This window comes from Podarcis muralis, chromosome 3 (genome assembly GCF_964188315.1).
Source record: "Podarcis muralis chromosome 3, rPodMur119.hap1.1, whole genome shotgun sequence".
Classification (NCBI taxonomy): domain Eukaryota; kingdom Metazoa; phylum Chordata; class Lepidosauria; order Squamata; family Lacertidae; genus Podarcis; species Podarcis muralis.
The window spans coordinates 107,926,468-107,940,010 of NC_135657.1; the positions used below are offsets into that span (position 1 = coordinate 107,926,468).

General features: G+C 46.3%; 1 protein-coding gene across 2 annotated transcripts in view; it reads left to right on the forward strand.

Annotated features, from left to right (window-relative positions):
• JAG1 (jagged canonical Notch ligand 1) overlaps positions 1-13,543 on the forward strand; it is a 69,047-nt gene that overhangs the window by 14,328 nt on the left and 41,176 nt on the right. For both annotated transcript variants that reach the window (XM_077926446.1, XM_028722233.2), the window contains exon 3: positions 4,128-4,179. In XM_077926446.1, coding sequence (XP_077782572.1) covers positions 4,128-4,179 — 52 coding nt within the window. The remainder of the gene's footprint in view (positions 1-4,127; positions 4,180-13,543) is intronic.

The window sequence follows — 13,543 nt, forward strand, 5'->3', positions numbered from 1 at the left end:
CTTAACCCAAGGTACCACTGTATATGTGTGTGTGTGGACTGTTCCAGGATCAAGTGGTGCTATCTCTCTCTCTGTCTCTCTGTCTCTCTGTCTCTCTGTCTCTCTCTCTCTCTCTCTCTCTCTCTCTGTGTGTGTGTGTGTGTGTGTGTGTGTGTGTATTCCTATTCTGACCTCTTTTTCTGAATGGGTGACTGCTACTCAGGTTGCACAGAAAAAGCAATTTGGTTCCGGAAATTCATTCTGATTGTGCAGATAAAATATAACTGGTAGAATTCTACAGGATGGGATATTAGTGTGTGAAAACAGTCCAGATCCAGCGATCCCCAGGTGTGCACCTCCAGGTGGTGGAGATGTTAGGTGGCACCCAGGCACCTTCACTTAGTCACAAGTGGCTGATAGCTGGATGCCAAATGCGCCTGGCACCTGGCTAATTTCGAACACCGATGGTTGCTCCATGGCCAGTGGTCAGGGGTAATGAGGGTTGTGGTCCATCAGATTCTGGAGGGTCACCCGCTCCCCATCCCTGGTCTTCATTGTGCATCAAGTTCGATGACACATGTCCATTTTTGGTGCCGGGCAAAGCACAGAGGTCTGTTCTCCTGCACTAAAATGTTCCCATAACCTAAACTTCAAGGTAGGCTGTTTTCTTTTGTTGAGCCCTCTTAGATTCTTTCATTAGCCTCCTGCCTTCTGGTCCTCCGTTTTACTAGCTAATTGGGTGTCCCTCTGTCTCCTAGCTCAGTGTCGACTCGTTGCCTAGTAGCTTGGTTTGATGGGATAAGATTCAGGATGTGGAATTCTTGTGCCTGACTGGTGTATTTATTCAAAGATGTGCAAGGGTCAGACATGGCATGGGAAAAATTAAGCCTCTGTGCCGTATGCATGCATTCCTCGGCTATCTTAATTGCTGATCTCTAGAGTGGGGATTGATGTACACCTCTTAACCCTCCATCATCTCTGAGGTGCATGGCTTTGAAAGCAAGGAGGTTGTATTTGGGTGCTAGCAGAATTCCCCCCCACCCCAGTTCCTAACAGGAACAGAACCCAAAACTCAAATTGGGTATCTGTTTGAATTGTGGAAGGGACTGGTCTACAAGAACAGGAGAACTTGCTGTGCGAAAAAATATTTTTTTTCACTCTTTTGCTTACTGCTACAAGTTTCTGAGTTGACACAGAGCTCTTAATTTGAGCTGAAATTAATGACTATCGAACCTTTCCTGATATCGACGAGGGTGGACACTCACTGCTGGAGAAGAAGTGATTAGTGGTGTTGTCTGGTGAAGTAGATCATGATTCACAAATGCCACAAATTTGGCAGACCTTTGAGGTGTCTTGAGACTCTGTTTCAGTGCAGAAAGTGACTTTCTTGAGTGTGTGTTTGTCAGGTGGTTGTTTTATATCAAAACTAAAAAACAACAACACCCCAAAACAAATTTGCAAAGGGCCGTATTGGAATGTGGCAACGCCAGGTATGAAGTAACAGTAGCACTTTTAGCAAAAATATATTCTGCTTTTCCTCCCTCCCCATCTGCCCGGGGTGGGGCAGGCCAGTAAACAATACAAAGAATGAGCAGGAACTGTTGCTATGCCTTAAAACAGAACATCTTCCCAAACGATTATGCAAGGCTGCAGTGAAAACATCCTCTTAACTGAAGGTAGCAGGAGTGACCATAATTGGCTCTTTGTTTTTTGGTGTGGTATGCTTCCAACTTGCTCTAACATGTTTTGGCTCTGTGCATTGACTCAGGAGGAGTGTTGCTGCAATTAATCCAAGGCGGAAGGCTGCCTTGACAGATAGAACTGCCTCCAAGTTGAGCTGAATGTATATTTATGTTCTGGCTCTGGCATCTTGTGCGCTCTCTCTCTCTCTCTCTCTCTCTCTCTCTCTCTGTGTGTGTACACTTGATGGAAGGAGGGTCCGAGTGTGTGCTTTAAAAAACGTCTGTATGTTGCGCGGGGAGAAAGGCCTGTACAGTACGCAGCGCTAATGAAATATGAATGCAATAATAAATAACGATAATAAAAAAAGTTTGGCCACTCATTGCAAGATGGGGCACATGTCTCTACTTGCCCAACTTTTGCTTACTTTTCCGAGCATTTTCCCACAGTTATCAGTGAACGAAATGGAATCCTCGTCTGCTTTCAATATGAAACATATTTAGGCTGCAATCCAACACTGTCTATTTAAAAAGCAAGCTAGACTCCCCCCTCCCCCCAATTCAGAGGCTGCATGCTGAGCTAAGTCGTGAGAAATGAATTTGCTTTTGAATTCTTCTCTCTCTCTCTCTCTCTCTCTCTCTCTCTCTTTTTCTCTCTTTTTAAAGTCAGCGTTATGCCTTACACCTTGCAGTTGTTTACTTTTCATTCAGGGAAGCTGTTTGTCTCTGCAAAAAACCTAATTCCCTTCTCGCCACCCTTGCAAATGGATTGATAGCCAGTGCTAACAATGTCATTAGTCAGAAGGCAAACTTTAAGCTTATGAGTCACAACTTTCTTTTCTGCTGCCTGAGTTAGAGTCTTAAGAGTAATTTCCCTTTCGCCCACGTCCCACGAAGCTAAGGTGACTGAACACTGACACCTGGTCACCGGAATATTTTGGCACGCTCTCAATGTGTAGGCTTGTGGAATTGTCCGGCTGAGAAACCAAGCTCGTTCAGTTTGTGTGTGTGTGTGAGTGTGTGTAAATTTCTATCCCTCGTGGTCATTGTAAAAACTTCAGATTTTCCAACCACAACAACTTCAATCTTTGCATGACCACAGGACTCTTGGTCTCTCTCTCTCTCTCTCTCTCTCTCTCTCTCTCTCTCTCTCTCTCTCTCTCCTTTTCTTTCTTTTTTCTTTTTAAAAAGACCATTTAAAACACAGACGACCACTCCAGATGTGTCATTTTAATGTGCAGAAAGATGAACCAGGGGCTGCCTGCTGCCTTGGCATCGTACACCTGCGGGTCCCACAATTCTCACCAACATTTTACAGCATGTTGTAGCTTGCCGTCTCGTAAAATTCACCACTTAAGACTTGTAGCATTTGATGGTAGGCTTCATAGAAAACATCCCTGTCCCTGAATTATCGTGGGTTGGTGTCTGTGTGTCCTTCCTCCTTGCCTGCCCCTCCCCATGCCACACGTTTAAATGAAGTTTTCTGAACTTGTGGGATGGAAGGAGGAGGGACACATGAAGAAAGTGTGATTAACTCTTGAAGATTTCTTTCTCTTTCTCTGCTCAAGGCTAGGGATAAAAGGTGCTTTGGTTTCGTTCGCATCCTTCTTGCCTGAATATGTTTGGCTTGTGTACATCCCAAGTGTGCAGGTGGCAGTTAGCCTTTTTATTTCTTCCCTCTTTCTCCAAATAGGTTTAGGGTTGGGTTGTGAAGCCCCCCACCCCTTTCCTTTTTCTTTTTAAGACTGCTTTATGCAGTCCTCTCCCTCCTCCTCCCCTCCCCTTCCTAGATTCACCCGTCCTTTCCTTTAGTTACCTGATACTTGTGGGAGCAGCGATGGCTTTGCCACAGACAAAGCGTTCAAAGAGGTGCTGAAAAGCAGAGTCTCTGGAGATTATGGTTCTGAACCTTGACAGTTACAATCCTTAGCAACCTGGCTTTGGGCATGCAGAATGGGGAAATGTTAGGATCTTGCAAAAAAAAAAAAAAAAAAGGTTTTAAACCCCCCCCCCCATTTTTTTTTAAAAATAAATCCTCCTCCTCCTTTGGGGGCCACTTTCCTTCCTTTACAGCGTGCCTAAGAAACCACAGCGACATCTCAGCTGTGCAAGGCCTCAAACGGTGGATGCAGAACTTCCTGGTTAAGAATGTGAGTTGCATTAGCGATGACAAAGATAAAGAGACCTTTCACCTTAAATTGCTCCAGTCAGTCTGGATAAGGTAGCTTAGTCAGACTGGATAAGGTAGTTTAAGCAGCTGCAAGAGGATCACATTTGTCTCGGCTGTAATCTATTGCCTATTTATGTTTAGAGGAGCACATGATTGTCAGGAAAATGCGTGCAGAGTCGTTTCTCCAAAGCACACTCTAATAAAAAGATGGCAGCGGCTCCAGTGAGCCTCATTACCACGATTTCTATTTCTATTTCTATTTTTAAATACTAACATGGTGTCTCTTGTTCTCTTTACAGAGATCCTACACGTTGCTCGTTGAAGCCTGGGATTACAGTAACGACAGTGTTAGTAAGTATGCACATGGCCTTTTTTGTGTGTGTCTCCTCCCTTCGCCACGGAGCTGTCTAAAAGCAAGCAGCAAGGACAGCTTAAATAGAGGAAGGGGCTGGATCTTTGCAGAGATTCTGGGTCGGAAGAAGTATGCACTGATCCTTTATGGGAAGGGGCAAATGGAAGGGTATGAACCAGCCCCCTCGGACGTGGGACCCTCCTGGTGTTTTGTAGTTTAAAACATCTAGACAGTTCCAGGTTGGAGGCTGGTGTGGAGCTTGTCTATTTTGGCCTGAATTCCGTGCAGAAGACAAGCTTAAAAAGGTAAAGGGAACCTTGACCATTAGGTCCAGTAGCAGACGACTCTGGGGTTGCGGTGCTCATCTCGCTTTACTGGCCGAGGGAGCCGGCGTACAGCTTCCGGGTCATGTGGCCAGCATGACTAATCCGCTTCTGGCGAAATCAGAGCAGCACACAGAAACGGCGTTTACCTTCCCGCTGGAGTGGTACCTATTTATTTACTTGCACTTTGATGTGCTTTTGAACTGCTAGGTTGGCAGGAGCAGGGACCGAGCAATGGGAGCTCACCCCGTCGCGGGGATTCAAACCGCCGACCTTCTGATCAGCAAGCCCTAGGCCCTGTGGTTTAGACCACAGCGCCACCCGCGTCCCTAGAAGACAAGCTTAAATTCCCCTAATTCCAGGGTGAGCTTCACTTGAGATGATCTGCACACAGCGTGGGTTGCCCAGTAAAATGGCAGCTGCCTGAGTCTCTGAGCTGGAAAGACCCATCTGTTTGGAGAAGCAATCTCCATGCTGTGTTAGAATCTACCAATAGACCATGGGTCGGTTGGTGCATATCCAGTATTAGGATGATGGCGGGGAATGCCCTCCAGAAAATCACAAGTGTGCTGTGCTTCCGAGTCACGCTGAAATCCACAGATCTCCATGCAAGTGGAAGTTCTTTGGTGTGTTGTGGCAAAGGTGACTGAAAACAATGCTATTCAGCCTCTGGAGAGGCCAGGGTAGTCTTCCAACAGCATCTCGGTTTGACATCGGCAACAATGGCGCTACTTCAGTCATTTCTGTGCATGAGATTACAAGCAGTCTGCCCTGCCATTTCTCGGAAGGCTGCAAAATTGTGTGGAAATAAACAGGTTTTGCAGTGGACTTGTAGGTGCAGTCGATTCAGAATTTCTCACAAAGTGTGCTTTATAAAAATGCCGATTCAAAGAAATCATTCTGCAGAATCTTTTTCATCTTTAAGTAAAGCTTTAAAATTTGGTTCATGCGGTTGCCTCTGCTGTCCCCTTTCCACAACTCAAGGGGCATCCAAACTAGTGCCCCCCAGATGTGGTTTCACACTCATTCACCCCATCTGAACACCCTTTGTTTGTGACCCATGTGCTCCACAAACATCCTACAGCCCCTTCATGCAGTTTTGTTGTGCGAGCTCCAATTTACAGATGACCTTTTGGCGGCTCCCAAAGCAATCACGAATGTTGCGTGATTCCCACATAGCAGAAAAAAAATGGACCGTGGGAATGGCACTGTGTTGAGATGAGTTTGGCTAAACTGCCATTGAAATTTGCTGCTTAATGGGCGTTTGATTAGATCCCTTTTCCCACAGAGATACTTTGGATCCTGAACACCTTGTGAGTTGAATGTTTTGGCTCCCGAACGCCACAAACCCAGAAGTGAGTGTTCTGGTTTGCGAACATTCTTTGGAAACTGAACTTCCGATTGGCTGCAGGAGCTTCCTGCAGCCAATAGGAAGCTGCTCCTTGGTTTCTGAACATTTTGGAAGTCGGATGGACTTCTGGAACGCATTCTGTTCAACTTCCAAGGTACCACTGTATTGGTTGCACCTGTAGCTGCCCTTGCTTTTCAGAGGTAAATGAGAGCTTGCGGTACCTTCTCCAGATATGCCCCAGCCTTATCTCTTGCTGCTGACACTGCAACTGCCTGGTGTCTTAAAAGGCTTCTTGCTATTGGCACCCTGGCTTATGCTCAGAAGTTGACGGTTTTCTCAGTCTTGCTGCAGCCCTTCTTAAACCATGAACATTCGACGGTATTGTCTGTCGTGACTGTTTGCACCAAGTTGGGCCAAAGGTTCTACTTGGGTTTCCCCTGTCGAGCCTTAAAAGTATTCCAACTTTTTCAGGCTTTGCATACAAAAATGGCTCCACGGCTAGGATACAGGCAGGCCAAGTGACATGGCCAAAATACATACTTCCATTGCACAGAATAGTTTTCCTAACATATATGAAGTGCTTAGAGTAATTGTGCTTGACTTTAAGAGAGTCCTGTAAATCTGGTGTTGCTACTATTTACATATCATAGATGTGGATCATTTTATAGGGGGGGAAACTCAGGCGATGTGCTCATTGTAAAACTCTTCTCTCTTATCCGTGCAATCTTGGTCATTCTCTCCCCCAAATCATTGTGCAAAATTATCTTCCAGGGAAAGCTGTCTTAGCAGCACCTGTCCAAATGGGTCTTGTTAGAGGCAGCTTATTAAGGTATCACCATAAAGATAAAAACAAAACAAAAGACGTTGTTACGGTACTGCAAAAAGAGTCACCCAAACACTTTGGTTCCAGAATGAAGTGCATCTTACAATGGACACTGGTGACATTAGATGATTGATGGCACACAGATATACATGCTTATGTTAACCTCAAATGGAAAACAGGAGAAATCTTTTACAGGTGTTTCTGCATTGACCCCTGTGAGGAAATGCCTGTGTTTGAAAGACACTGTTGTTTGCCGGAGGATCCCAGTTCTTTTCATTCAGAGCCTTTACTATCTCTCCTTTGAATAGATCTCATCTTTATTTCATGAAACCGAAATTTCCAAAGCTTCACAATGAGCCCTTTCTTTCGCCTTAACATTCTGGAGGCAAAAGATGTCCTCCAACCAAAATGTCAAAATGCATTTTCTGAACCAGAAATGTTTGTCCCAGTTCAGATGTGGCCCTGCATATGTTTGCAATTTAAACTTGCAATAGATTGAGCATTGTATATTTTAACGGGATCACACTAGAGATCCCTTACAATGAAGAACGCCTCCTCTCTCATTTTGTTTTGTCTCTTATTTACTACTGGCAAACATTTACCAGAATTTGCTGGTGAATAGAGTACAATTTTCCTGCTTTTTGCTCTCTCTTTCTCTCTCTCTCTCTCTCTCTCTATATATATATATATATATAGTTCAATTTCTAGAGCATTTTACAGATGCCTGGTGTGCTCTGATTTGCACTGCGTGCTTTGCCCCATCCTGAAAGTGATTAACTTGGATAACCTTTTTTTGAATCGCAAACTTCAAACTTTGCTAGTTAAAGAATCGCAGAACTGTAGGGTTGTAGGAAGGGACCGGAAGAGTCATTTAGTTCAACCCTCTGCAATGCAGGAATCTTTTCCCCAACTTGAGGCTTGAACCCATGGCCCTGCGATTAAGAGCCTCATGCTCTACTGACTGAGCTATTCCAGGTGAGATGGTGAACACCAGTCTTCTAAACCAAATCCATAGGAACAGCTGGAAAAAGTTAAGGGTGTGTCTTGAGGATGGGGGTCCTGTGGCCCTCCCAGATGTTTTGGGACAATAGTGCCCTGACCAGTGGCCATGTTGCCTGGTGCTGTTCAGAACTGGAGTCCAGTAATGTCCGAAGATCTGCAGACTCTCCATCTAGTCTGTCTAGTCTGGCATCCTGTTTACAGCAGCATCCGGCCAGTTACTTCCAGGAAGCCCTCACGCAGGCATGGAGTCAACAGCCGTCCCCAAACAAAGATGCCCTCTTATTCAATGCCTGGCGAATCTCAAAAAGGCCAGAAAGATCTGTTATTGCCGGGTTAGCCAACGAGAATGCATCTCTGTGTGCCATTGCTGTGGTTTTCAACTGTGCCATCCTTGTCCTCTGAGAATGTAACTGGACCACCGCTGCTCAGTGGCTCAGAGATGGTCAGTGGCTCAGAGATGGAAAGAAGACAAGAGTCCCTATCAGAGAAGAATGGCAGATTAAGTTGATGGACTATGCCGCATTGGCAAAAATGACCAGAAGAATCAGAAACCGGGATGACCCAAATTTTAATAAGGAATGGGGGAAATGCATAATTTCCCTTAAAAAGCATTGTAAACAATTAAAATCGTTAGTAGGCTTGGAATAACACTTGTAGTTCAATGTTGAGTTTTGGGTATAATGGAGATTTAAAAGATTTGGATTAATAGAAGAGATACAGGAGGAAAAGGTCAATATAAGGACCCACAAAAGAGAGGAGGGAAGTTCAGGAGATTCCTTGGAATTCTCTTTTTATGTTGGTGGTTGGATAATGGATTGTAAATTTCTACAATCTGAAAAGCTAAATTATAAAGAAAAAAGAGAACGTAACCAGACGTAGGGTGGACCACCCTAAGAACGGTACACAAATATGTATGTATTATCAGTTTGGGGGCTGAAGTGAGGCAATAATAAATAGCCATTAATGGATGAGAGCTTGGGAGGGCTTTCTTCAGATGCTTTCTGGCCTTCGTCTTCAAGCAGAAACTGCTGGATGTGCTCGCAAAGTTTGGTTGAAGTCTTGCCTTTCCTGATGCTATCTTTTGGCATCATCATCACCACCACCTCCTCTGGCCCTTGGCAGCTGTTCTTAGCTGACCAGGGTCATGGTCATTGATGGAAGAGCTTCCCTCAGTGTTTTACTTGTTGCTGCTATGTCTGAGAAGCCATTCTGAAGATGGGACTCGTCTGAAGAACTAACTCCAAGCTCTCCTGTTCTGCCTTCTGATTCTGTAGCATAGGAACAAATGTGTTGTCAGGATTTCTCTATAAATTGAAGTCAAGGCACTATATCCTAGGCACTATATCCTGAAGATTCGTAGGTTTTTAGTGCAATGCATTGGTTTGTCCTCTGTAAGAGCAGAACTTTCAGGAGTCGGTACGTTTGTTCTCCATCTTGAGGTGTGTGCTTGGAAGAACAGGAATGTTGTGACGCAGTCGAGTGCCGTGTTGAACTTCGGCAGCATGTTAGACGCAGGTGTGTGCAGACCCGCATATCTGAAACCTGTTGTGAGGGTCATAAAGGGGAAATGGCAGACAGATTTCTGAAAGCCAGTTCCTGATGAGAGCCAACTAAAGTGCCCATTCTGCTCAGGGCTAGGTTTCAGCATTGAAGATGTGAAGTTGCAGCGCTGCTGTAGGAATGATGATTTGCACGGGTCTTTAGAGCAGGTTAAAAAGTACCGTATTTTTCACTCTACAAGACGCACTTTTTCCCTCCTAAAAAGTAAGGAGAAATGTGTGTGCGTCTTATGGAGCGAATGCAGGCTGCGCAGCTATCCTGGAAGCCAGAAGAGCAAGAGGGTTCGGTGCGCACCCATCCCTCTTGCTCTTCTGGCTTCCGGGATAGCCATGCAAAGCCTCTTGAGTGCAGCGGGAGCGCTTCTCCCTCTTCACTCAAGGCTTTGCATTGCTTTCTTGTATCTTGTTTTCCTCCTCTAAAAACTAGGTGCGTCTTATGGTCGGGTGCGTCTTATAGAGCAAAAATACGGTACCCATTTCACAACTGAGAGACTACAGTGGTGCCTCGGGTTACAGACGCTTCAGGTTACAGATGCTTCAGGTTACAGACTCCGCTAACCCAGAAATAGTACCTCAGGTTAAGAACTTTGCTTCAGGATGAGAACAGAAATTGTGCGGCGGCGGTGCAGCAGCAGCGGGAGGCCCTATTAGCTAAAGTGGTACCTCAAGTTAAGAACAGTTTTAGGTTAAGAACGGACCTCCAGAGCGAATTAAGTTATTAACCCGAGGTACCACTGTATTCTTAAAACTTACATATGCATGCTACGAGGGGTAGGAGCTTTCAAGCTACCAGAGTCTCAGGATAGCTTTTTTAAAAAAACAAAATAAATTGACTACCCAAGAATTTTTCGAGTGCTGGAAGGGGGCTGTGGTGGAGCATTTGCTTAGCTTGCTGAATGATCCAGGTTCAATCTGTAGCATCCACAGGGATATTTTGAAGGACCTTGAATAGTCAGCCTGGAGAAGGCTGCTCTCTGAGGCCTGAAAGAGCTGCTACCTGCTAGGGGAGACAATATCAGGCTACGTTTGCACCAACGATTGTGACTCTGTGTATTATCTAAATTGGCTTCCTGTGTTTCACCTCCTCCGCAGTTGCAGCCGGTCACATTAACTGCATTATCTTATTCAGGCTCCCTCCCCCCACCCTGGTCAGTTCTCCAGTAGCTCCTCCGAAAAGCCTGACTCACCTAGTTTGTTCATTCATATGTTGGATTTATTTATATCCACCTTCCCTCCAAGGAGATCAAAGTGGCGCACATCGTTTTTCTCCCCATTTACCTTCCCTGCAACCCTGTGAAGTAGGTTTTAGGCTGATGGACTATGCCTGGTCCAAAGCCACTTAGTGAGTTTCCTGGCTGAATAGGGATTTTGAACCCTGGTCTCTCAGCTCTAACCAGTGTACCACACTGCACTGAGTTGCATGAGCTTGCTCCAGTCTTCCAGTGCAGTGGAGCTGAAACTGCATCACATGGACAAAAGCCTTACTGTGGTTTCTGTGATTCTTGCACAGGCTATGCAGGGCTTGCAAAGTGAAGCCAAAAGCGTATTCCTGGGAATGTGAATCCTTCCCCCGCCCCCTTCATTCAGTTCCTAATTGCTTCAGTTCCTCCTTTTTCACCCCTTTGATTCAAATCATATGATTCCTGTGTGCGGAACAATGAGAACTGTAAGGATCGCTTTCTCTCCAGGCTGGCTGGCTGACTTGACTCTTTGCACTGTCTGCCGCCATGGGATTGCCAGTCCTTAACCTTCCATCCTTGCGGCCCGGTAATGGCAGGTTTGTACAACTCTGAACTAATTTCCTTTTGGTTTTGTGCACGCTGCCAAGCGGGGAGAGGGAGCGAGGAATATGTGGAAAATCCTACCAAAGCTGCTTACGAGAGTGTCCTTGGTGGTGGTGGTTGTTGCTGCTTCCCCCTGTGTGGTTGCTAATAACTGGCCAGTAATGCCACATCTCAGGAGTCACTTTTCTTTGTGACGCCGCATGATCCCACTTAGCTTTCCCTGGGCAGAGAATTGTGCGAAGAAGCATCGGTGTGAACTGGTCCGTATGAGTGTGGACATGGGTGGCGCTGTGGTCTGAACCACTGAGCCTCTTGGGCTTGCCAATCAGAAGGTCGGCAGTTCGAATCCCCATGACGGAGTGAGCTCCCGTTGCTCTATCCCAGCTCCTGCCATCCTAGCAATTCGAAAGCACGCCAGTGTGAGTAGATAAATAGGTACCACTCCGGCAGGAAGGTAAACGGCATTGCAGTGCGCTCTGGTTTCCTTCACAGTGTCCCGTTGTGCCAGAAGCAGTTTAATCATGCTGGCCACATGACCCGGAAAGCTGTCTGTGGACAAACGCCGGCTCCCTTAGCCTGAAAGCGAGATGAGCGCCGCAACCCCATAGTCGCCTTTGACTGGGCTTAACCGTCCAGGGGTCCTTTACCTTTTTACCTTTGCTAATGAGTATGCTGAGTCAGGCCATTGGTTCTGCCTAGCTCAGTATTGTCAGCACTGGCTGGAAGCAGCTCTCTGGTTCAGGCACGGGATTCTCCCAGTTCTACCGGGAGATGGCAGGGATTGAATGCAGGAACACAGGGGCTCTCTGGACCGACCCCAAAAGATTCAGCAGTGGCCTTTGGTTGACAGCAGGAGCTGGAACACAAGGCCTGATGCTGGCTGCAAATGCATAGTACTTATTTCATGCTGGGTTTGCAAATAGCCTGTGACTGGCGCTAATTTGAGAGTCGGGGGGGGGGGGGGACCATTTATGTCTTGCATGGTGGTTTGCACCAGCATACAGATCCTTTCCCTGGAAGGTGGAGGGCAAGCAAGACAAACGATTTCATATATTGTTGTTGTTGTTGTAAATGGATGAAATTTATTTTGAAGGCTGGCATAGAAGTACCTTAAGTAAAAGAGTGTCCTATCCCAAACGATCCTTTTTTGAAAAGTGGATGTATAGTATCTATTCCCCTTTTTCTTTCCCATACCTTTCAACATTTCTCCGATGAAAATAGGGACGTCCTAAGGAAAAGCGGGAGGGACGCGGGTGGCACTGTGGGTTAAACCACAGAGCCTAAGACTTGCAGATCAGAAGCTCGGCGGTTCGAATCCCCGCGACGGGGTGAGCTCCTGTGGCTCAGTCCCTGCTCCTGCCAACCTAGCAGTTTGAAAGCAAGTCAAAGCGCAAGTAGATAAATAGGTACCGCTCCGGCGGGAAGGTAAACGGCGTTTCCGTGCGCTGCTCTGGTTCGCCAGAAGCGGCTTAGTCATGCTGGCCATATGACCCGGAAGCTGTACACCGGCTCCGTCGGCCAATAAAGTGAGATGAGCACCGCAACCCCAGAGTCGGCCACGACTGGACCTAATGGTCAGGGGTCCCTTTACCTTTACCTTTAAGGAAAAGCGGGAGATATTGGAAACTGGGATGGCTTCTGTAAATCTGGGGCTGCCCCTGGAAAATAGAGACACTTCGAGGCTCTGCTTTCCCCCACTGCCCTGCTTCTCGAAGCAGAGGTTGTCTCTGTGGTGGTTTATGTTTAAAAGGCCCTGGGTTCAGATCTTGCTGCTGACACCTTGTCCTATTGAAAGGTTCTCAGCTAGCCAAGCTGGCCATAGCTGTCAACTTTCCCTTTTTAAAAAAAGGAAATTCCCTTATTCCGAATAGGATTCCTCACAAGAAAAGGGAAAAGTTGACAGCTATGAAGCTGGGAACGATCCTGGCTTTGGGATGCTGGAAAGCCACCACAGACTTATGGAGTAGTAAACAAGAACAACAGCCCTAGTCCTTCTGAGTCATGGGGGAAACTTGACTTCATGGGCATTCCTCATTTTGTTTAATATTTTGGATACTGCCCTGCTGCCACCTTACTAATACCTAAGCAAAGTTGCCAGCTAGCATGGATGCTTTCCCCCTCTTATCTTTCCCTTCTCCCTCCTCCCTTAGTCTACAGAGGCAGCTCTTGGCTGTTTTATGATAGATTTTCGGTCTACAGTCCAGCAGGTTGTAAGGTGCTGTCAGATCATTGAAGTCTCAAGGCTGGGCTAGCAAGCGAAATACCACAGATACGTACCAGGTCCCAGGCACATGTGAAATATTAGGGTTTTTGCTGATCTGTTGTGTAGCTGTTTTGGGTTTTCTTGAAAAGTCTGGGAGGCCGTCCTAGAACCAGAGAGTCTTTGAAGGGAGATTCCAGGGGAATCTTTGCTTCCTTGTCCAGAGTGATAAAAAGAATTTTGAGCCCTGGCTACTAGGACTAAAGAGGAGGGGGTAATTTAACACGACGGCTTGCTTTCGCAGAGGGTGGGGGCAGAGAA